This window comes from Lissotriton vulgaris, chromosome 3_1, assembly GCF_964263255.1.
Source record: "Lissotriton vulgaris chromosome 3_1, aLisVul1.2, whole genome shotgun sequence".
In the NCBI taxonomy this organism is placed as follows: domain Eukaryota; kingdom Metazoa; phylum Chordata; class Amphibia; order Caudata; family Salamandridae; genus Lissotriton; species Lissotriton vulgaris.
The window spans coordinates 444,555,094-444,578,220 of NC_141689.1; the positions used below are offsets into that span (position 1 = coordinate 444,555,094).

Sequence of the window (23,127 nt, forward strand, 5' to 3'; positions counted from 1 at the left end):
AAGAGGCAGCTGCACAGATTGGGGAGGTGGAAGGGCAGTGAGGAATTTGCAGTTACATAAAGAAACGTAAACAACTATTTCTTCTGATGCAAACTCATAACTGCAGATTTAGAATAGATATTATAGCACAGGATTCTCCAACAAATAGCTCATAAGCTACTCAAGCTTTCCAGAGATCTGTAAATAACTCTCCTGTGCACAGCCCAGCCTACCATATTCGATTGTTCCTCTGGCTTAATTGATATATGTATGCCAAGATAGAGAGTGTGTAATTGAGCTTAATATTTCCAAAGTATATTTAAAGCTGATATTTGAGAGATAAACAATGTGGTGTTGTGGATACTTATAACTAATAATATTACCTTGGTGCCAGGGACATTGCAGCCCAGGCTTTTACATGTGATCCAAGTAGAGGCATTTGATATTGGCAAACTCTTCTTATGGTCTGGCTTGATAGCGCAACTATCACCAGACAATTAAGTGAGTAATACTAGAGAGGGGGTTTAGCTCCGCCTACATATTTGGAGCAAGGAGTATGTTTTGATTGGGCAGAAGTGGTGCGCTTCCACAAAAAAGTGCTTGCTCACACATCTGTGATCATTTTGTTTATTTATTCAGCTGCCTCAGGGTGAACTATCAGGTGCACACACCCATTGTAATACTATCAAAGTGTCTTAGACAACTGGATAATGTACGTTATTTTTCTCTGGCAGCAGCACAGATGGGAGGAGGGCAGTCATTAACCAACCTTTTTAGGTCTTGTTCGACAGTGCAACTGTCAACAAACCTTTTAACCTGCACCAATATTATTCTTAAGTGCTTTGCTTCCAAACAAATGCATATCTATTCCCATGCAAATTACTTGTAATGCTTCACATCATCATGCAACATTCCATTAAAGACTGGTCATAATGGCATTGACAATGCTGGTTACATTACTACTGGCAACCTTGTCTGATGCATTGCACATAGTGGCCACACACGTAATGTTGCCGGATGTGGTCACTATTATAACACTACTATTAGTAGCTCAGGATCATTTTCATTAACCCCTTCGATGCGGATGACAAAGCCAGCTCGTCATGGACGTTACCTGCGCTGCGCGCATGACGAGCTGGCTTTGTCACGTAACCCGCGAATTTCGAATCTTCAGCGCGCAGCGGGAAAACCCGCTAGCGCGCATGCGGTTAATATACGTAGCTCATATTACAAAAATGGTTGGTGACCACTGCCACAGCAGGAGCTGCCAAAGGTGGAGGGTCTGGGGAGTGGACTCAGACCGAAACAATTACCTGGTTTTCAAGGCCTAGAACAGGTACTCCTCTTGCTAATGCCATTGTCAAGGTCCTTACCCTGGGGAAATGTGCCTTTAGGCATTCAGGGGACGGTTTCTTAGCCAACGCATAGCAGATTTAGATGCAATAATCCATTCACTATGACAACATCCTCTATTTCACTGCCTTGCATTTTTTCACATCTGGAAAATCGCACAAGGAGCTGATCTGCCCAATAAACCTTTGTGCGGTTGATATTAAAGTTAAGAGCGGTCTTGTTGTCAAGAAAATGGAACCTCTCGTCCTCCTTCCAGCAATGAAGCAGAGCAAAAAATGCTGGCAGAGTGATCAATTGACCAATGTGCAAGAGTATCATGATTTTCAGAAGGAATGCTTTTCGTGTTCTTAACAACAATCTTTCCAGGAAAAAGATAGTGTATGGCCAGTTGCATCACAGCCCCCACAATTCACTGACACAGTGTGCTGATGCGATGGCAAGGAGGAAGATGCTTTAAAAAGTCAAGTCTCACGGTACAGCTATGCATTGACTCAAATTGCATGCACATACGAAATATTAAGCCCAGATTATGGTGCCACCAAGGCATCAAAAACGGCTTGGAAGATGTCAAACCCTTTAGAAAAGGCATCACTTCTCGTCCTTTAAACTGCAACGACCAAGGATGATTGTTACTTACAACAAAGAAAGTTATAAGATCCAGAAAATTCTCTCAAAATACTGGCATGTATTAATGAACGACCCGGATATAGGCACTGACATTGGAACTGGCCCACTAATTTCGTATCGGAGAGCGCCAAATCTCTCGGACCATTTGGTATAAAGTCATATTTCACTGAAGAAACCAATGGCTTCACAAAATGCTTGACCTGTAAAGCTTGCAAAATAGGGCAAAACACAACTGTCCTAACAGACCCTTCTGGAAAAGAGTTTACGATCAAATCCAAAATAACTTGTGAATCCTCGTTTGTAATATACATGCTAAGATGTCACTGTGGAAAAGAGTACATAGGAAGTACGAAATGCCCATTAAAGAAAAGGATCTTAGAACACATCCGGGCAATACAAAATAATGACAATACATATGCCATGGCGAAACATATGAAAACACACACAGGGAAAACATGGCAGGACATCAAGTATCTGGGACTAGCATCCATCCCCACACAAGAACGGGGTGGGGGGTGACAGACTACAAAAATTGAGAAGACTGGAGTCGAAACTTATAATCAAGTTCAAAACAAAACATCCGAAGGGTTTGAACGCAGATGAGGAAATGCATGTGCATTTATAGAAACAGAAAAATGACCAAAAGAGAACTATAATTTACATGTATTGACTTTGGTATGAATTACTGTGTGAAAGAGTAATCGAAAGTATGGCCTATGTGAAATCAAATTGGATAAAAATGTGGAACATAGGGCACTCAGCCCGACAAACAACCAATATAAGACCAGATACTTTGAAATATATATGTATGTGTGCCTAACAAAAAGCGCAATCATAATATGAACCAGTAATTAATTGAGTATGCATTTTCTACTTAAGAATTATAATTTATGGTAAGTATCTTTTATGTTAATAGATCACCCACACGTATACCCATTCCTTGATAATGTTTAAAGGAAATCAAAAACACACATTAAGCTCAAAAACGACAAGGCCTATAATTCCTCACTTTGTAAAATCTTGTGTGGGAGTATAAAATGTGGAAAGAGAAAAGGGACTCTTGTAGAACACTGCCGTGACCAAGAACGTTTGTTCGAAACGTATAGGAGTTTTTGCATGAGACCTGTGAAATAAATCTACTGTGAATGAAGAGTGCTGCGTTATTGCCTTTGTTTTTGATATATATATATCTATATATATATACATACACACACACATATGTGTGAGATTATATCTGAGACAATACAATTATTTTTCATAGACCAACACATCTACTTTTGCCACCAGATCTCCATAAATTAATTGGATATTATATTAATTGCATAATATATAAATTCCCAGTACATTGCAGATCTTGCCTTTAAAAATGAGTCATGTCGTTTCATTGGACAATACAAACAGCCGCCACCTTCTTCAAGACAAGTACAATATTACTTCCCCAATATTTTGTCTTATGATCTCAGCTGGTGATGTTCTAGTCAATGAATTATGGCCATCAACTCATTCGGTTCTCCTCAATGCGAAATATTTGGGATATAATCCACTATAATATGCATTGGTGTATGTTATGTTATGTTATGTTATGTTAAAAGGGACTTTTATAGCGCAACGGCTACTCCAAAGGAGTGTCCCGGCGCTTTGTGCTCCAGACCTTAAGAAAGAACTGGAAAACATAACATTAAAAAGACAGAGGTCAAAGAAGAGAACGCTCTAACCAGAAAACAGCCAAGTTTTTAAGCCTTTCCTGAAGGCAAGCAGATTCGATGTGGTCCGCAAGGATAACGGTAGGGAGTTCCATAGCTGGGGGGCAAGATATCTAAAGGACCGACCGCCCTGTCGGGCCCTTTTTATACGTGGCACCACTGCCAGAGCTAATGATTCCGATCTTAGGGATCGTGTAGGCCGATAGAAATCCAATCTCTTCTGGAGATATTTCGCACCATTGGCATGCAGGGCTTTGTGGGCTAAGGTCATGGTTTTAAACATTATCCTCTTCCGTACAGGAAGCTAATGGAGGGATAGAAGAAGGCTTGAAGCACTAGAACGGCGATGCAGGCCAAAAATCGCTCGCGCTGCAGCGTTCTGGGTCACCTGCATACGCTGTAAAAGATATTCTGGCAGACCCAGATATAGAACATTTGCATAATCCAATCTGGATCCTATAAGTGCCTGGACAGTTATCCTCCGATGTTCCTCGGATAGAAGAGGAAAGAATTTGCGCAACATCCTGAGAATCCCGAAGCACGTTCCCGTAAGAGTGGACACCTGGGATTTGAGCGAGAGCTCATTGTCAATTTTGACTCCCAGGTTCTTAGCCCATTTAGATGACTGAGCTGGGGGGAACATGTCTGCGGGCCACCAGCCATGCCAATCTGGTTCCGATGGGCATCCGAAGAATAGTATCTCGGATTTGTCCGAGTTGCACTTGAGGCTGTTAAGTTGGAACCAATTAAAAACAGCCCCAAGGCACTCACGGATACTTTCTCCATCGAAATCTTCGCTCTTGCGGCAGGTGAACAGAAGCTGGGTGTCGTCAGCATAAGAGACGATCCGGGCCCCACAGGATTCTGCCAATGTCGCCAGAGGGGTCATGAGGATGTTAGTTTCTATCCTGCTACCTAAATATGCCTCAGATGTTTCCCTACCGCAGTGCCTGCAAGTGTTCTCCAATGAAAACCTTCTACTCTGTGTTCATGGGGACGAAATTTTCAAACACTCCCTTCAGTGGATATTTAACAATGGGTATTACCCCAACACTATAAATAATTGTCGTCCTGCTCCAACCACACTTGAATAGAGCTTCCCGCTCCAATATGTTCTAATGTACCACCTTCCGAAAATATTTTTTTTTAAATGATGGCAAATTGCAACTTGCCAGTGGCACCTCCAAAATCGCAATCAGGTTTTTTGTTTTTGGAGAGGACTACGAACGAGTTGCAGTTTGCCATAATATAAAAATAAATACTTTTCAAAGCACCATAAAGCCTCGCCACACAGTTGGCAGACTCATTGTAATATTTTCTGAGCATTTCAAACCCCGTCGCACAGCTCATTGGAACAGATGCAGTGCAACGCAAAGCAATGCAAAGTAACACTGTGTAGACCGTGCACCTAAGTCATAAGGTACATTCCTCAGTGAGTCAAACTTGGTCCTGTGCCAGGCCTGCATTCCAACACGTTCAGCCTGAACTTGTGACTTTGTCCCAGTCCAGTGCTACCAGATACCTTGAGTTGGTGCTTTGCACCTTTTGGTTCTACTTATATCAACGTTTTTTAAATCCAATATCTCCAGTTCTATGGATTGGATTTAAGTAGTTTGGGTCTCATTTTATGTATTCATTTGTCCTCCGTTTATTAAAAATGTATCGAATTTTGCTTGTGTTGTGTTTTACCTTATTAAGGTTTGTGTGCTGCATACTTTGCCTCTTAGTTAAGCTGGACTGTTTTTGTGCAAGCTACCAGAGGATTAAGCACAGATTAATTTTGTGACTTTTGTGGGTCACCCGGAAAAGGATGATGGCTGTTGCTGGAGAAGGGCTTATGCCCTCTTAGCCAACAACCCAGTTTCTGAGAGATACTCACTCAATGGCACATTGGGAAAGCCAATGACTGACCTCCTGCATTAAAAGTCCAGAGTGGTGTTCTGAAATGCATGCCTATGTTCTGTGTAAGATGCGTATTGGTAAAAGTAAGAAGAAAAGTTTAACTGTTTTGGACCATTTGCAAGACCCATCTGTCCAACGTGATGGAGCTCTAGCCAGAAAGGAATTATGAGATCCAGTAAAGGTCGCAGACTTTAAATGAATGGACTTACAGGCATCAGCAGCATGGGAGCAGGAGTTAGGAGAATGCTCTCCCTGCTGAGTAGTACAAATTGTGGCATGCCCATGACTGCAAAATAAGTGTCGCCTTCTGTACAACAGACTACAATGGTTGGCCTGGTCTATAAAATAGCCTGGGTAGCCTGTGAATTTCCTGACCTAGTGAGAAAATTGTTTCCCTGATGTGAATAGACGAAGGGGAACATGTAATGGCTGTCTGAGTTGTTCTAGCACCATATCAGCCTTCTTTCCAAAGAACCTGGAGCTATCAAAAGGCAGATCGATGACAGACTCTTGCATGTCAACAGTCTAAATTACAGAATTAGCTTTAGAAAGCATGTACATAATTTCTGATACAGCTACATCGCAGTGCAGTGCCCCACTTCACTACTGAACTGTTTGTGATTGGCACAGATCATTGCTTCATTGTGGGTGCCCTATAACCAGTTACTGTGAGGCATAAATGTACATGAGACCAGATTCAAGAATTACACACTGTTAACGTACTGGATACATTTAGAATGAAGATTTACTTCAAGTGCCTGAAAAAGATAACTGACGGATTAAATAAAGACATGTTGCAAGTACACAAATATAGGAAAACACAAGAGGAATTGCTGTTCATATCAATACAAAAATTAGATTGGTTTAACAAACAGTTGCTAACATTTTCCACGATGTTCTAGACAGTTTCTGGATTAATAAAACCAAAAAGTGCTCAATAACATTTATTGCGGTGAAGAAAGTAACATTGCGGTATTGCCACTCACTTGATTTGTCTTTTAAAATGACAACTCCCTGCTTATTGGTGTTGTAAACGTTGTAGATTATGTGTTTAGGATTAACAAACTTTGAATCTAAAACATTTTCCATTGAATCCAGTCCCAAGATTTTCTGTAAACTGTTCAGGAAAAAAATAAAATAAGAACACATTGTGAGAAAGTATTCAAACACTGTGCAAGTAGTGTGAGATCACTTACAAAAACATCTGGTCATTATCTAATTTCGAAGTTCTTCATGGAGGCAGTATTAGCTAAAGAGAGAATATGCCCCAGATTGCAGTGAGCAGAGTCCAGGAAGTGATAAGGAGACAGACTAGTGCTGTCTCTTCCCAAAACAAAAGTCGTTTAAAAAAACGATTTTCCCTTTCTGTGATTAGTGTCTTTACCTGTGGTTGTTACAATTTAAAATTGTAGTTTGATGGACTGTGATGAAATATTTTATCACCTGTGTAGTGTTTTAAACTTGTGGTTTTCCTGGCCCATGATTGCTTCCATTTAACGTGTTGAATTGTGGGATTTGCAGTCCAACCTCTGTGGTGTATCCCTCTCATTCCTTGATGACAATTCAGTTTTTCCCTTCAAATTTCTTCTTTGCTCTGTGCCAAGACCTGTATGTTAAAACAGTGCACCCCCAGCCACCATTTTGTGTTCACAAGTGAAAGCAGACCCCCTGCTCCCCCCCGCAATAGGGATATTCTACATCCGAGGGTGCTTCTGTGAGCTGTTTAAACTGTTTACTAGGGCCTGTTCACTTCGTTTTTTGGCCAGCAGAGGGAGTAAAGTTTTATTCAAACAGTATTGTTGGGTTTCAAGTTAGTGAGGCCTTTACCTGCAGAAGTCCAAAGTGTGGATTCAGCCTGTCTGTCTCCTAGGAGACTTTGAACAGGAGAAGCAGCTTCCAACTCCCTGGCCAGCAAACATGGTCTGAGGTCACTGAGACCTTATATGGTCTGCTAGTGGTTGGGACATGTGTACACTGATTGGTGATTGTATCTGGTGCTTCTATTGGATTAGGGTTAATATCCTCATTGGTTGGGTATTTGAGGGTTCTTAATGGTTTCTGGGTCTGTGATTCAATCATTGTAGGGTTGGGGCTAGGGTCAGGATTTCTATTGGAAGTAGGGACTGGGGCTTCCTAGGTTGTTGTTTCTTCGAGAGTAATTTTCTAGGGATTCAATCCTGTCCTTTACGAACATCCCCTTCTCTCCGCAGCGACTGGATCTTAACCTCTGCATACTCCAACTTAGCTTTTAGTTCCCCCACTGCACCTTCCAAGCTCTCAGTTCTCTCAAAGAGACCATCCCTTTCTTTCCAAGGGTCTCACATACAGCCCTGATCTCATTTTGATTTTTGCTTAGACTCCGCAAATCCACATTTAATCTCACTCCTCATTGCCGACAGCATTGCCTCAAGGGAAACTGCCCCCGGGTGTTGGATCACCAATCTCACTGATCTCGCCGCTCTCTCCTTCAGCCTCCACCGACAGACTCAGGCCCTCAGGGTTTCCTACTGGCACCGATATACCCGCCTCCATTGTGCCCACGAGTTCAGAAGACATCAGCCCCTGAGAGGAAGCAGCTTTAGAGGCGTTGGGGGTGCTCATACTCTTAGTCTGGGTACCTAGGACTTTGAAATAAGACCTTAACGAAGGTGTTACTAAGCCTGCGGTCTTTCGTGGCCCCTTGGGGTTGCCTTTCCCCACCGATTGCTTGTTTAGGCTTATGTTAGATTTAGGGCGAGGAGCCCCCCCTCTGCTGTGAGCCCTTGGAGAGACTCTGTGGTGTCTGATTGAGGATCCCCCTCCACCAAAGCCTCTAGCCTGGGAATTCCTCCCCCTCCTTTACACTCCCTCGCAGGCTCACTGTGGTCTACTGTCTTCTTGTCTCCGTGTTTGCCAGTCAAGGCGTGATGTCCAGGGCCCTTCCCTCGCTTCCTGCCCTTTCCACCTCCACGCTTTCCCAGGGTTTTGCCGAAACCCAACGCTTTCACTCAGACGCTCACCTCCCTTCACAGCTCCTTGTGTGAACTCGCTGCCACCAAATGCCCTGCTTTTCCCGGTTGCAGCCGTAGCACACTCGGGGTTAGAGTTAGAGCTGAAGTCTGGGTCTGAGTCTGAGTCTGAGTTCAACCCTGGGACCGTGGGGAGACTCAAATCGGTTGCGGGCTCAGCCGGGAACAGCCTCCCGGGTGACAGCCTACTGCCCGCTTTTCCCTCTCCACCTCTCCGTTGAGCACTCCCCCCGAGGAGTCCGCGAGCCGCCGCCTCCACGGCTGCTTCTGACCATCGCAGGAGAGAGGCGGGGAGCAAAACTAGGCTAACGCACATCAGCCGTGTTGGAACCAATCCGGCCGGGAATCTCTGAAAGCATTCGCCGGAACGCTACTTCCTTGCCCGCCAAGGTGCTCAGGAAGGGGGCGAAAAAAAACGGATCAAGGCCGCGACTCCTCGCCTCGGGTGTCTTTCGTTGAAACAATCAGCCGGCACCGGTGAGCATTACTGCATATCGGCAGGATCTAGGAGCGGTCCGTTGAGACGCGCGTACCGCCCTAACCAGCGGCCGCCATGTTCTCCCCCAAACTTTATTTTTTTGTTCTTTCTTTCTCTTCCCCATCTTTCAAGTCTTATATAATAATATGTCATGTGTACGGCAAACCACTAGTGCAGCTTTCATCCTTAGAATGCTCTGTTTTGCCATAAGTAGACACCGAGTTGATAGCGTTTCTTGAGGATAATGCCCCACAGTCTTTCCAACTATCAGGAATGTCTTAATGCCACTCAGCAGTGGATGAGCTGAAATTTCTTGAAACCGAACGGCAACAAGATCAACCTGCTTCTCATAGGTAAAATACATAAATGAATAATTAAATAAAAGAGCTGCCGAGATTCCCTCAGGCCCTCTCCGTTAAGGTCTGTGCCCGTTCTATCAGCCAGGGTCAAATACTTGAACATTTGCACTTTCAGATGCTGAGCTTTAAACTGTTTAATCAACATTTTATTTATGAAAATGTAAACCAACCCTGGTGGAGAGGTAAGCCATAAAAGAATCCCTAGATTACTAGACGCAACAGTCGTTTGTGAACTTAATATGCATCAACCTTGTATGTGCCCAGGTGCACACTTAATACCCAACAGTTCTACAAGATCTGCAAAACTCGACATTTTCCTTTCACTTGTCCCTCAAAAGAAAATGTATTTTTTTTAAATTAATTAAACTTTCCAAAGAAATCGTAATGTAATATTGCCACAAGTTGTACTCGTGTAACATGTGAGCTACCTTCATGGCTTGAGGGATATTCAATTTCTAACATAATATTCTGCAAACAATGCAAGAAGTCATTTTTAATGGAATACAAACTTTCACACAACGACAATAGAAAATAAATAATTCCTTTAAACGGATTTGTAAAAATGTTAAAGACAAAATGCTTCAATTTTTAATCTCTGTGCCTTTGAACCCTCTCATTCCTTAGATGTACACTACTTCTACACCTTTAGATCAAGCTACGATCAAACACATTTATAAATGCATGTATTGTTCTGCATCCAGACATCTTATTGCAGTTGCAAATCTTAGAAGGGCTATTAAAACTCGAACAAACTATTACTAACGCATATCAGAGAGATGATCATGGTGTACATAAGCTGCTCAAAACAATGATAAATACGATCCACATACTGCGTCAAGGTCATGGTCTTCCATATTTCTTCCACATTAGATTCAGTCAAGGTTTTGCGGTGTATAAGCTTGCAAGCTGGCACTTCTCCAATGGCAATGCTGTGACGTTTATACCACATCTCAGAATTCTATGGGACAGGTAAAACAAGTATTTTGATAAAAGTGTGACAAGAAAAATAACTGAATATAAATCATTCTTTAACAGAGTGGTGCCAAAATCAAAAAAATGTGGGCTGCATTAGGGATTTCAGCCCCATGCAATAATATAAACATGAAATTAAACTATGTAATCCAGGTTTCAAAAAAATAAAATAAAGGCCCAGATGACATTTTCAAGTTCTGTTTGTGGGGTAAAATGGTTACCAGTCATGGTCAGGGCATGGTCTGAATGTGAGACTAAATTAACCATTTAAAACAAAGCTTTAAGTAACTCAATATGACCCATCTCTCCCATAGATTAACATATACGCAAAGCACTTGTGTGATCCAACGTACCCAAATCTCAAGGGCAAGATGAAGCCATAATTGTCCCTTCGTAGAATATATTGCTATAGTACATTCACACATCTAGTTACAAACATTCAGTGTACACGAGTATATCACTATAAAACGTGTTGCATACCACCCCACCTTTCACTCTAATCAGGAACGTATAGTACGTAGTGTTTGAGCATTTGTCAACAGCATTGCAAGTTCACAAATAAAAATCAAACAAATCAGAGTCTAGTGTTTCTGGGAAACCACTTTTGGGGGCATTGTTACGGGCTCATTTGTTTTTGAATAAGAGTAGGTCTTAAGCTAACTGTGCTGTTAAATACAACAAGCATTTGCAATGCAATAGGTCTCGCATTAGAAAAGTTTGAGCTATTGGTATTGTAAATGACACATTTTTTATTTATGTGTTGGTTTTAAAAATAGCGAAAATAGCTTTGTCATTTACAATGCCAATAGTTTTAACTTTCGCAAACGTGACACCTATAGCATTTGTAATGCAATATGTGTTGTATTTACATGACTTCGATGTATTAATATTACAAATAACAATGGCTTTTATTTTTTTTAATAATTAATACTGAAATAAAAGTTATTGTAATTTATAATGGCAATAGTTAAACTTTTGTAAATAACTTTTGGGAAGATTATGTTCAGTGTGTTTTATTGTGATCAAAATCCAAGAACAGAAGTGAAATATTAACATCTTTTTGTGACATTTGTAATAAAGTTTGAAACATTGAGAGAACATATTTGAACCAGTTGTTGTTGAATGGTGGCATAGAGGGGCGCTGTGGCATAGCGGGCCTGTGGCATAGAGGGGCGCTGTGGCACAGAGGGGCGCTGTGGCACAGAGGGGCGCTGAGTGGTGCTGTGGCACTGAGTGGTGCTGGGTGGTGCTGTGGCGTTGAGTGGTGCTGTGGCATTTACGCAGCTGGGAGGAAGGAACACAGACGAGGGGTGAAGTTGTCATGTAAGACATTTAAACCTGCCGGTGGAGATCCGTGTCCATATCAGGGCTAGCTGCAAATGGGAAAAGTGCCCATCATCGTAACGAAGGGGATAGCAGGATCAGGCAGAGCGCAACCGGGACCTGCGTGCCTTCTTAGAACGTATTAATTGCATGTGCTGTTCCGTGTAAGCATGAAATAACAAGAGCTGAAACACAGGCGCGGCCGCGAAAGCAATACTGAAATAATAGAAACAGGCTGGGAAGCACTAAACATGTACACAAAATTCCATTTCAGAGGGAACACTCAAAATAGGTTTCCCTTGTGTCTCCCAACTAAGCTGGGCCGTTTGCAGCACCGGCACTTGGCCCGAGATTGGTGAAAACTCAGCCGGGATTGCCTACACCACGGAAGGCTCAATCAGAAGAAAGCTACAACAGACGTAACTTTGCCAATCAAAAATTGTAAGCTATACTACTCGATGGCGCTGGAGAGTAAAGTCGATAAGGCCAGCCGCGGAGCGCGAGGCAAGTTACATGCAGCAGTGTGTAGTTCTGTTCGCTGCAGCTTACTCGTGACACACATTTACCCCTAATAAAAACACAGCCGTAGTTTACAGTTCATTGAAAATTGCGAGGCTGCCTCAATTGTCAGTCCAGCCTTGGGTGGGGTAGCGGGGGCGGGGTAGCAGGGGAGCGCACTAGTGGCAGCATAATGGCAGAAGGACTGGTCGCAGACTGAAGGGAAAAAAAAGAAAAATTTACAACTAAAATTGGCTTTGCACTCTGAAAAGATAAGAGAAAAGCTCGAGGGTGCACCGTGATAGATGTGAGGTGTGCTGAAAAACGCTATGAGTGTGACCCTAGAAAAGAATGCAAATAAAATGGCTCTTGATTCAGAGTAATGAATTACTCTCCTTCACCACTAACCCGAGTGAATAATCGTGTTAAGCTTGGAACTGTGAGAGACCGACATGGTGACAGATCTGCAAGAGATGAAAACAAGCAGCAGTGAGGCGATGCGAGAGAGAAGGCAGGCGCTGGAGAGGGAGAGGGTGGGCTGAGGCGATGCGAGAGAGAAGGCAGGCGCTAGGGAGGGGGTGGGCTGCCCATATGGAGAGGGAGGGGGTGGGCTGCCTGCTGGGCTGGGCTGCCTCTGATGATCAAATGCGAGACACGGAAGGCAGTTGCTGGAGAGGGAGGGGGTGGGCTGCCTGCAACTCGAGCAACCATATGGAGAGGAAGGGCCTGCTGGGAGAAGCTTGTGTGAGAGACTGGGCTGCCTTTGATGATCTAATGCAAGCTCGTGCACGAGGAGCTTGTGGTCACGTGATTCACGTGAACTGTTGAAAATCCTCATCGTAAAAGTCAGCTTTGTGGATGGGCGGCAATAGGTCTCTCTGCGAGACCTAAAAAGGTCCACTCTGGGACACAGGCAAAATGGGCACGGAACCACTTCCATATTTGTGGATGTGTCTAATTTTCTTAAGTATCCTGGAAGTGTTAGTGACAACCAGATTTTTCTGCAGAAATATTTCAAGCCTTAACACTGAACTGAGCCATGAAGGGGGTCTTCATAAAGACTGGATTAGGCTTTCTTAAATGAACTGTTTCTTTAGCAAAAAAAGTTGCTCGCTTTCACAACTAGAAACTGCTAACATTGATAAGCTTCTTGATGAAGACACTACACATGGGTTCTTAATCAACTTTGTAGTCGAACCTCACCCCCACACCTGAACAGGCAGAATTCAACCGGGGTGAAGACTGTCGGGAAAAAAGATAGATTCCAACATGAGCGCATAACTTTGCAAGACATGCTAGTGTGGATTAACTCAAGAAAGACTTGCCACATTACTATAGAGAAACATTAATCTATGACTGAAAATGTTCTTGCTGGTTTAGATAACTGGACATATTGTGTATCATCAAAGTCATCCTCATAGAGAAAAAATAATTAGTTATCTTCTTGCTAAGAAGGTACACCAGCATTGGTATACTGGTGCCATTTGCCTATTCTCCCCTCGGCTCTGCGTTATGCTGTGAATCCTCTAATAACTAGCATTGGAAATGCAATAGGTCTCGCATTAGAAAAGTTGGAGATATTGGTCTTGTAAATGACAAATATTTTATTTATTTGTTGGTTTTTAAAATAGCTAAATTGATAGCTTTGTCATTTACAATGCCAATAGTTATAACTTTCGCGAATGTGACACGTATAGCATTAGGAATGCAACATGTTTTGTATTTACGTGACTTAGATGGCAGCTCTGTTTGTTAGGCCACATCTCTAGAGAGCAGGAGAGTGCAGCAGGGGAGAGAAGCACAGCAATGCAATAGGTCTCGCATTAGGAAAGTTTGAGCTATTGGTATTGTAAAGGACACATTTTTTATTTATGTGCTTGTTTTGAAAATAGCGAAATTAATAGCTTTGTTATTTACAATGCCAATAGTTTTATTTTTTGCAAATGTGACACCTATTGTAACACAATATGTGTTGTAGGGGTGAGGGGGGTGAGGGTGAGGGGGTGTGAGGGTGAGGGGTGTGAGGGTGTGAGGGTGTGAGTGGGTGTGTGGGGGTGTGTGGGGGGTGTGGGTGTGCGAGGGTGAAAGGGGGTGGTGAGGGTGAGAGGGGGTGAGAGGGTGAGGGGGTGAGAGGGGGTGTGAGGGTGAGAGGGGGTGTGAGGGTGAGAGGGGGTGTGAGGGTGAGAGGGGGTGTGAGGGTGAGAGGGGGTGTGAGGGTGAGAGGGGGTGTGAGGGTGAGAGGGGGTGTGAGGGTGAGAGGGGGTGTGAGGGTGAGTGGGTGAGAGGGTGAGAGGGGGTGTGAGGGTGAGGGGGTGTTAGTGGGTGTGAGGGGGTGAGAGGTGGTGAGAGGTGGTGAGAGGGTGAGAGAGGAGTGAGGGGGTGTCAGGGTGCTTGTGGGGGTGAGAGGGTGTGTGAGGGTGAGAGGGTGTGAGGGTGCTTTGTTTAGTTTGAACTAATCAGTCACGGATCATTAAAGCAGATTTAGACCACATTTTATACTGCTTTCACCTTACATTTACAGTTTTAAGTATTTATGAATCTGAGGCGAAAATACCAGCTTTGTGTGATTTTCTTCATTTTCGTACCAGACTGCATATTAAAAAAACAGCAATGCCAATTAAAAAAAGGCCAGGTGGCAAACATAGCCAGATCAAGAGTTGTGACCTCTGGGACCCTTTATTTCAACTAGCTCGCCTAGCGAAAATGTAGTGATTCTAGTGTTCAGCTGTTTGTTCTGATATGAGCATTAAAAAACAATTTATCAAAAAAGTATCTACAAATGAGCCCAATTGAAAGCACCACACTGCATATGGATACCAAAACAGATATTTAAAAAAAAAAAAAAAATTTGCAGTGAAGGTGGGATACAACTCTCATTTTACTCATCAGAAATAAAACGGGTGGAGAGGCTGATCCACCTAATCCTCCCCACCAACTGCTTTACTAGTATCAGAAAAGGAGTGAGAACAGAACAGATATTAGATTTTGAGTGACAAGTTCTTGGACTAGCGGAGATTATGCACAGTTGAAGTAAATCTGATTAGAATGTCGATTTTACCACTATTCCATTTTTTTATAGATACATATTCTGCACTTCCATGTTTTTTGCACACAATATTTTTTTAAACAAAATATTGGGGTACATTTTCCTGCATTTATCTGTGCCAATAAAGCACCATGGTTGGCACTTAACATACTGTATAGACCAACAACGGGAGGGGGTTTACCCTTGCCAGATGTGAAACATTATAATTTTGCACATTCATACTCTTCTTCAAAACGTCATTCAAAATTCAATTATTTTATAAGCCCGATGCTTGAGGAATATGAAATCAAGGATTTCTTGCGCTTGACTAAATCCCAAAATACGTTAGATACAAACCTCGCATTCTTAAATGATAATTATTACGGTTACTGAGGAATGTAAACCAGTTGCGAAACCACTGATAGGTAACCAGGCATGAGCACCGTAAGTAAAATGTTGCAACAAGTTCCATTGCAGATCATAATGTACCAAATGTGCTGATATAAAGTTTTCTATATGATGCCAGACCCAAAAAGATGGGGGGGGGGGCGGGGAGGATACTGGACTGTTGCTGAACAGAAACCACAACCCAACATTAAACCGTACATCGGTGTGACATACATGTGCACAAACAACTACCTGAAACAGGCTTAGTGACCATAAATGTCTGATGAAACAACTAACAGTTGTGGAAAGTCGGCGAAGCAATCGTGTGCATTCTCTGTAATGGGGGCCCGATCTCCTGTCCTATCCGAAGAGTAGGAATCAGAGATGCATGTTTTCTGCAGCTGATGGAAATTAAAAATATGCATCCCCACCAAAAAAAAACCACAAGAACAATTTTACAGCACCCAAAGAAAACATGTGAAAAAAGCGTTGCTGCATGTTAATGTATGGCGACATTTCGTTTCGATCAAAGATTGCTGTCAGGTGAGAAATCGTGACTACCAAGCATTATGTGGCTGGTGGAGTGAGGTACTTCGTCTTTATATGCGCTGATGCGTAGATGGACCTGTTGCCATTCGTAGTCCGTTTCAGAGTCTTTCAGTATGATGTACTAGAGGCCTCCCTCCACATCAATACTTCATCTCCCAGCTACCTCTTCTCTATTTTACGTCACTATCTAGCTCACGTACACGTATACACACTGGCTTACAGGACCACAAAAAAGCCACACGATACACAAATAGTATCTTCTTTAGTGCAGATCGAAATAATGGACACATAAGTAGTGTAAACATGTTGCCAAATCATATAGGATAAGTCACGCAAATAAAGCATTGTCGTAGTACATTGCAAATATAACCAGAGTACTTACGTTATTAAAGTATACGTTCTTTCCTCAATTACCACCTAATGTGCGAGAAACTCCGGCGCTTATATTAACCCATTTCCCCTACAATTTTAAATCCGTTTCCGCTTTCTGTGCAGGAGTAGGCTCGATGTAAGTAAGGCGCTCTAGCACCTTTAGTGAGGTCTGCACAATATAACAAGTGTTACCAGTGTCAGGAGTGTTAATGCGGGCCCCTGGGAGGGGGGCAGGCAGGCCTCTGTGGCCCCTGGGGACAGGTGTGCGGAATGGCAATAGCAGGGCAAGGGCTGTGCCCCTCCAGGGGAGAGACCTTAAAAAGAGACCACCAGAAGCACAGGTGGAGAAACAGAGGGGGCAGGGAGAGAACAGACGGGTGGAGGGAGGGAAGGGGTGTGCGGTGAGAGAAAGGGGAGAGTGGATAACTCAAGAGGTAAGGGACAGAGAGAAGTAGAGAACGGAAAAAATAGATAAAGGGGAGAAAGAAAGGAGTGAGACATAGTGAAGAGAGTGAGGCGGGGGAAAGGAGGAAACACGAGGAATCGAGAGGGAAAGAAGAGATGGCGAGGCAGAGGGAAGGGGAGAGAAAGAGGTGAAGTAAGAGGGATAGGGAGAGACAAAAGGAAGACAGACTGCAACAAACAAGACGGAGGGCATTGCTGTGGGGAGGGGGGGGGAGGAGAAATGCGACACGGCAGCAGCAGGGGGCGGAGCGGGGAGAGCGGCGATGAAGGAGAGACACGGCCGAGTGTGAAGCAGCAGGGGCCTTTGAAGTGAAGCTAAGCTTCACTTCAAAGGAGTGGGAGGACTGTCGCTGGGGAACAGATGGCGATTTGATGATGTGCACGCGCATTTTAGGTCAATGCGCTTGCGCATTGACCTAAAAGCGCACGGGCACAGCATCAAATCGCCAGTCTAGGTAAACCTTGGATAAACCTTGTTTAAGCGCCTATAGTCTCGCTCAATGCGCATGCGCATTGAGAGGCGAGACCTAAAAATCAAGTTGGAACAGGTCATGCCTATAAACAAGAACCACTCCAAAGAGTTATTTTCCATTGCTACTAATGTATACTCACCTGTCCAGCTGTAATAATGTCACACTTCAAATGTTTTAATTCTGGAAACATCTGGAGTAATATACAGCACACAACAAACAATAGATAACAAATCGTTGAAAAGGCTGGGCAGGATGTGTGAGAATCTGAGATGCTGATGCATGAGAACAACCTCTCCCTCCATTTTTTTCCAGCAGTAGATCATTAATTGATTCTACTACTATTAAGTAGAATGTCACGCAGTAAGGGTGTACCTTGGTTAAATGCAGAGGTGCTTCATCTCTGAACCAGATTCTTCAGCATTGCTGTTCACAGAGCAGCTTTGGCATTCATGTCAGTATTCTTGCAGTAATGCTCACAAAACTGTTAGAACCTCAACCTGGCCACTTCGCATATCATGACAAGCAGCATAATGACCACGCATTCTCCAAAAAGTTGTCCATCATGTAGGAGTAGATCGTGCTTGATGAATTCTACTAGTGTTAACGCCTACCCATGAAAACACTGCCCAAAAGTCAATAACAGCCGAGGTGTAGACCAGTGTGTCTAAGGTCTGTTAATGCAGCACCCCAGATCCCTCTTAAAACCCAAGGGTTGCACCACTCACTCATCTAACAATGGCTAAGTAAAATAATACCTGAAGACATTACCTTAGTGTTGAACATCGGGTGACCAATGGGAGCTCTTGTTGGAGTCAACTCAAATGTACAGTTGCCCACTATTCAGGCACAGGTAACATCAGACTGACATCAGAGTCAACCATAGGTTCAAAGTAAAACTTACTTAAGAAGGCTCTTTTTAAGTAGACATAAGCACCAGATCTAACTGCAATATCAGGGGAAATGGTGCAGGCCACAATCATATCAACATAGCAGGGCAGAGTTTGCTTTCCCCTTCATTGAAAGTGCTTGCCAGGCCCTCTCAGAGAAGATGTTACAGATTAAAAGAGCCGTTTCATGAAGTAGACGTACGTGGTAGTATTACTTCCATGGAGACACCCTCTTGGACTCATTTTGATGTGGGACACCGCCTGAAATCATTATTTCCTTCAGTTACTTTCGAGAGACAGTGCACTCTTTGAAGTATTAATTACTAGCAGCACTTAACATTAGGTAATGAGCTAAGTGTGTTACCCATAATTAGGAAGCGGGTATATAGAGTCCAAAGTTTTCCGCAAGGGAGACATATTTAACAAGCATTGGCATAGCCAATAGGTCTCGCATTTTGGGACCTTATTAGTGTTTAGCCATGCAACAGTTGGTGTTGTTGCACCAAGGATATTCTGCTGCATAACTAAATACTTATAGGGTCCAAAAAGCGAGACCTATTGGCTATGCCAATGCTTGTTTGCTTTTTGTTACTGTTTTGTTTAAGTTCCCAGATCTACAATAGCTGGACATGGTTTTTGTTAACAGTTCATTGCATCACATGAACTTGTTTTCATTGCTCTGAATGTTGTTTCCATTCTGGTTGTAGGAAGCAGTCTTTCCCAGGGGTGTGGGAGGCTGTACATACGCCAAACGTGGCAAATGAGAAAAAGCCCGGTGCAGGCGCAATTTACAAGTGTGGAGTGAGTGAGCCCCAGGCAGCATGACTCACTCACACAGGAGCTCATGCACTGCACCTACATACTAAGCATGGTTTAAGGAAACTCGACCCACTCCCTCCCAGGCATCGAACACATATTTACCAAGAAACTCTGAGAAGAGCCTGCCTGCTGCACTGAGGGCTGGTGGGGTGTGTGCCTGGTGACAGCATGCACCGACGGCTGATGGTGTGTGTGCCTGGTGGAAGCGTGCACTGACGGCTGGTGGTGTATGCCTGGTGGAAGCGTGCACTGACAGCTGGTGGTGTGTGTGCCTGGTGGAAAAGCGTGCACTGACGGCTGGTGGTGTGTGTGCCTGGTGGAAAAGCATGCATCGACGGCTGGTGCTGTGTGTACCTGGTGGAAAATCAGGCACTAACGGCTGGTGGTGAGGGAACCTGGTGGAAGCGTGCACTGACGGCTGGTGGTGTGTGTGTGCCTGGTGGAAGCGTGCACTGACGGCTGGTGGTTTGTGCCTGGTGGAAGCGTGCACTGACGGCTGGTGGTGTGTGCCTGGTGGAAGCGTGCACTGACAGCTGGTGGTGTGTGTGCCTGGTGAAGCGTGCACTGACGGCTGGTGGTGTTTGTTCCTGGTGGAAGCGTGCACTGACGGCTGGTGGTGGTGTGTGTGTCTGGTGGAAACGTGTGCACTGACGGCTGGTGGTGTGTGTGCCTGGTGGAAAAGCGTGCACTGACTGCTTGTGGTGTGTGTGCCTGGTGGAAAAGCGTGCACTGACGGCTGGTGGTGTGTGTGCCTGGTGAAAAAGCATGCACCGACGGCTGGTGCTGTGTGTACCTGGTGGAAAATCAGGCACGGACGGCTGGTGGTGTGTGTACCTGGTGGAAGCGTGCACGGACGGCTGGTGGTGTGTGTGCCTGGTGGAAGCGTGCACCGACGGCTGGTGGTGTGTGCCCTTGGTGGAAGCGTGCACCGACGGCTGGTGGTGTGTGTGTGTGTCTGGTGGAAGCGTGCACTGATGGCTGGTAGTGTGTGTGCCTAGTGGAAGAGTGCACTGAAGGCTGGTAGTGTGTGTGCCTGGTGGAAGCTGGTGGTGTGTGTGCCTGGAGGAAGCTGGTGGTGTGCGTGTGTGTGTGGTGGAAAAGCATGCACTGATGGCTTGTGGTGTGGGTGCCTGTTGGGGAAACGTGCACTGACTACTGGTGGTGTGTGTGGCTGGTGGAAGCATGCACTGACGACAGGTGGTGTGTGTGCCTTGTGGAAACGTGCACGGACGGCTGTGTGCGCGCCTGGCGATAGCATGAAATGACGGGTGGTGGTGTGTGCGCCTGGTGGAAGCGTGCACTGACGGCTTCTAGTGTGTGTGCCTGGTGGAAGCGTGTACTGACGGCTGGTGGTGTGTGTGCCTGGTAGAAGCGTGCACCGACGGCTGGTGGTGTGTTTGTGCCTGGTGGAAGCGTGCACTGACGGCTGGTAGTGTGTGTGCGCCTGGTGAAAGTGTGCACTGACGACTGATGGTGTGTTTGCCTGGTGGAAGCATGAGCATTCACAGCAATAAAAGACACATATGAAACTGACGAAGAGAGGGGGAGAAGGGAGGGGGGAGTGTGAGCAGAGGAGCCCGATTACAGCAATAAAAACACAGATGGCAGCTGTGCACGTGCACACGCTCGTGAACGCAAGCTTGAGGCCAGCAAACTCCTCTGGTGACACTTTTAATGGAAATGGATGTAGATTTATAAAGCGCGAATTGCTGCTCGGAGGCGTCCAAGCGCTACAAAAATAACCAGGAGCCTGCGAGGAGAGGCTAGCTGAGATTTAATAGCGCAGGTTGAAAAGGAAGGTTTTTAACTGCTTGCGAAACGCAGGAAGATTGGAGTTGGCTCTGAGATGAAGGGGAAGGGTGTTCCAGGTCCTGTATGCATTGTAGGCGAACGTCCTGCCACCCGATCTGGTCATTTTTATTCTTGGGGCCATGGCCAGGAAGGTCTGGCTGGAGCGGAGGTTTCTGCTAGGAAGGTAATGGGTGACTAGGTCACGGGTAATATTGGGACCTGTGTCCCAGAAGGCCTGATGGGCAATGCACATGGCCTTAAAAAGAATTCTCTGGTGGACTGGCAGCCAGTGAAGTCTGACCAGCCCGGCCCTCACTGATTGACTGCGAGGGAGTTCGAGCAGTAAGCGGGCTGCGCAGTTCTGCACTGTCTGGAGTCTGCGCAGGGTGTACTCTGGGGCGCCGAGGTAGAGCACGTTGTTGAAGTATAGGCGTGACTGTATTAGACCCTGTATAGCCACCTGTTTGGCTTCCATGGGAAGGAGAGGGAGGATTTTCTTTAGCATCCTCATGAGGCCGACACAGGTGGCTGAGAGTTTTGTGGCCTGAATGTTGATCGAGAGGGATCTGTCCAACCAAACCCCGAGGCTCTTAATGTTGTTTTTAGGTTGTTGGAGGGGGGCCTAGACAGGGGGGCCACAGAGAATTAGAGAAGCAGAGGTCAGTGGGACCTAGGAGCATCAGCTCCGTTTTGTCCCCATTCAGTTTGAGGGATGATGAGGACATCCAACTCTTTACTTCTTCTAGGCATTCTCTGAGTCCACCTGACGCAGGCAAGTTGGCCTCCTGCGCCAATGAGACCACCAGCTGCGTGTCGTCAGCATAAGAGATAATCTTGACCCCAAATGGGCAGACGACCTCAGCCAGTGGCCTCATATAAATATTGAAAAGTGCAGGGCTTAAAGAGGAGCCTTGGGGGACCCCGCACTTTAGAGGTCTGCTGGTGGACACAGATTCACCCTCGAAGACTCGAAAGGATCTGTCCTCTAGAAAGGACTTAAACCACAGCCAGGCTTTGTCCTTGATCCCAGCGCTAGACATACGGTACAGCAAGGGGTCATGGCTGACCGTGTCAAATGCCGCGCTGAGGTCAAGGAGGATCACTGCCACTGATCCTCCTTGATCCAGGATTTTTCTGAATTCCTCAGTGACCATAAGGAGGGCGGTTCTCGGTCCTGTGTTTAGGTCTGAAGCCCGTCTGGGTGGGGTCTAATAAAAGATGATCTTCTAAGAAATTTACCAATTGGAGAATTATATATTTTTCCAGAATCTTGCTCACCCATGGGAGCAGGGAGATGGGCCGGTAGTTGCCAAGGTCAGTCGGGTCTAAATTGGGTTTCTTCAATAATGATCTGATCATGGCCTGCTTCCAGACAGTCGGGACAGTGCCGGAAGTAATGGATGCGTTTAACACATCCCTGATGGTAGGCAGAATGATCTGAGAGGCTGCCATTATGATATCTGGCGGGGCTGGGTCATCAGGGGATCCGGATTTTACTTTCCGAGCTATGGGTTCAAGGGTTGCAAGGTCTAGGAGGGGGAAGTGAGTCAAAATAGATTGAGACTGAGGGGGGGGGAGGAGGGGGGGGGGGGTGCTGTGACTTTATTGGATTGGGCTGAGGACGTGATGTCCCTACAGGGGAAAGCTGAGTAAATAGTGTTCACTTTTTGGTGAAAAAGCTCAGCAACGTTATTATAGTAGGTGATGGATTTTGTAACCTGCACGCTGGTGGGAGGTTTTGTTAATTTTTTCACGATTTGGAAAATTTCTTTAGGTTTTGACTTGGCAAGAAGAATTCTATTTGAAAAGTATGTAGCCTGGGCAGCTTTAACTTGTGCTTTATATTCACTAATTAACTCTCGGTAAAGGGTTTTATTGTCTACCGAGTAATCTGAACGCCATCGTCATTCCGCTTTCCTGCATTGGCGTTTCTTATCACTGAGAGCCTCCGTGTACCAGGGGGCAGTTTTGTGGGGGCGTTTCAGCGTGATTTTGCCTTTTGGGAGTGTGGCATCAAGGGTTTGTGTAATACAGTCAACGTAAGCGTGGTTGGCTAGACCAGGATCCTCATTGAAAAGCCACTTACTGCGCTGTCTCAGGCGAGACCTAAAATAGAGGAGAGAGAGATATGGGTGTTGCAAATCCTGAGATGGCATT

At 45.0% G+C, this 23,127-nt stretch overlaps 1 protein-coding gene across 2 annotated transcripts in view; it reads right to left on the bottom strand.

The window, feature by feature from the left end:
- The window catches only part of DEPDC1B (DEP domain containing 1B), a 280,294-nt gene that overhangs the window by 179,956 nt on the left and 77,211 nt on the right, over positions 1-23,127 (bottom strand). For both annotated transcript variants that reach the window (XM_086960671.1, XM_086960672.1), the window contains exons 4-5: positions 10,240-10,367; positions 6,551-6,681 (exon numbers count right to left, since the gene is read on the bottom strand). In XM_086960671.1, coding sequence (XP_086816797.1) covers positions 6,551-6,681; positions 10,240-10,367 — 259 coding nt within the window. The remainder of the gene's footprint in view (positions 1-6,550; positions 6,682-10,239; positions 10,368-23,127) is intronic.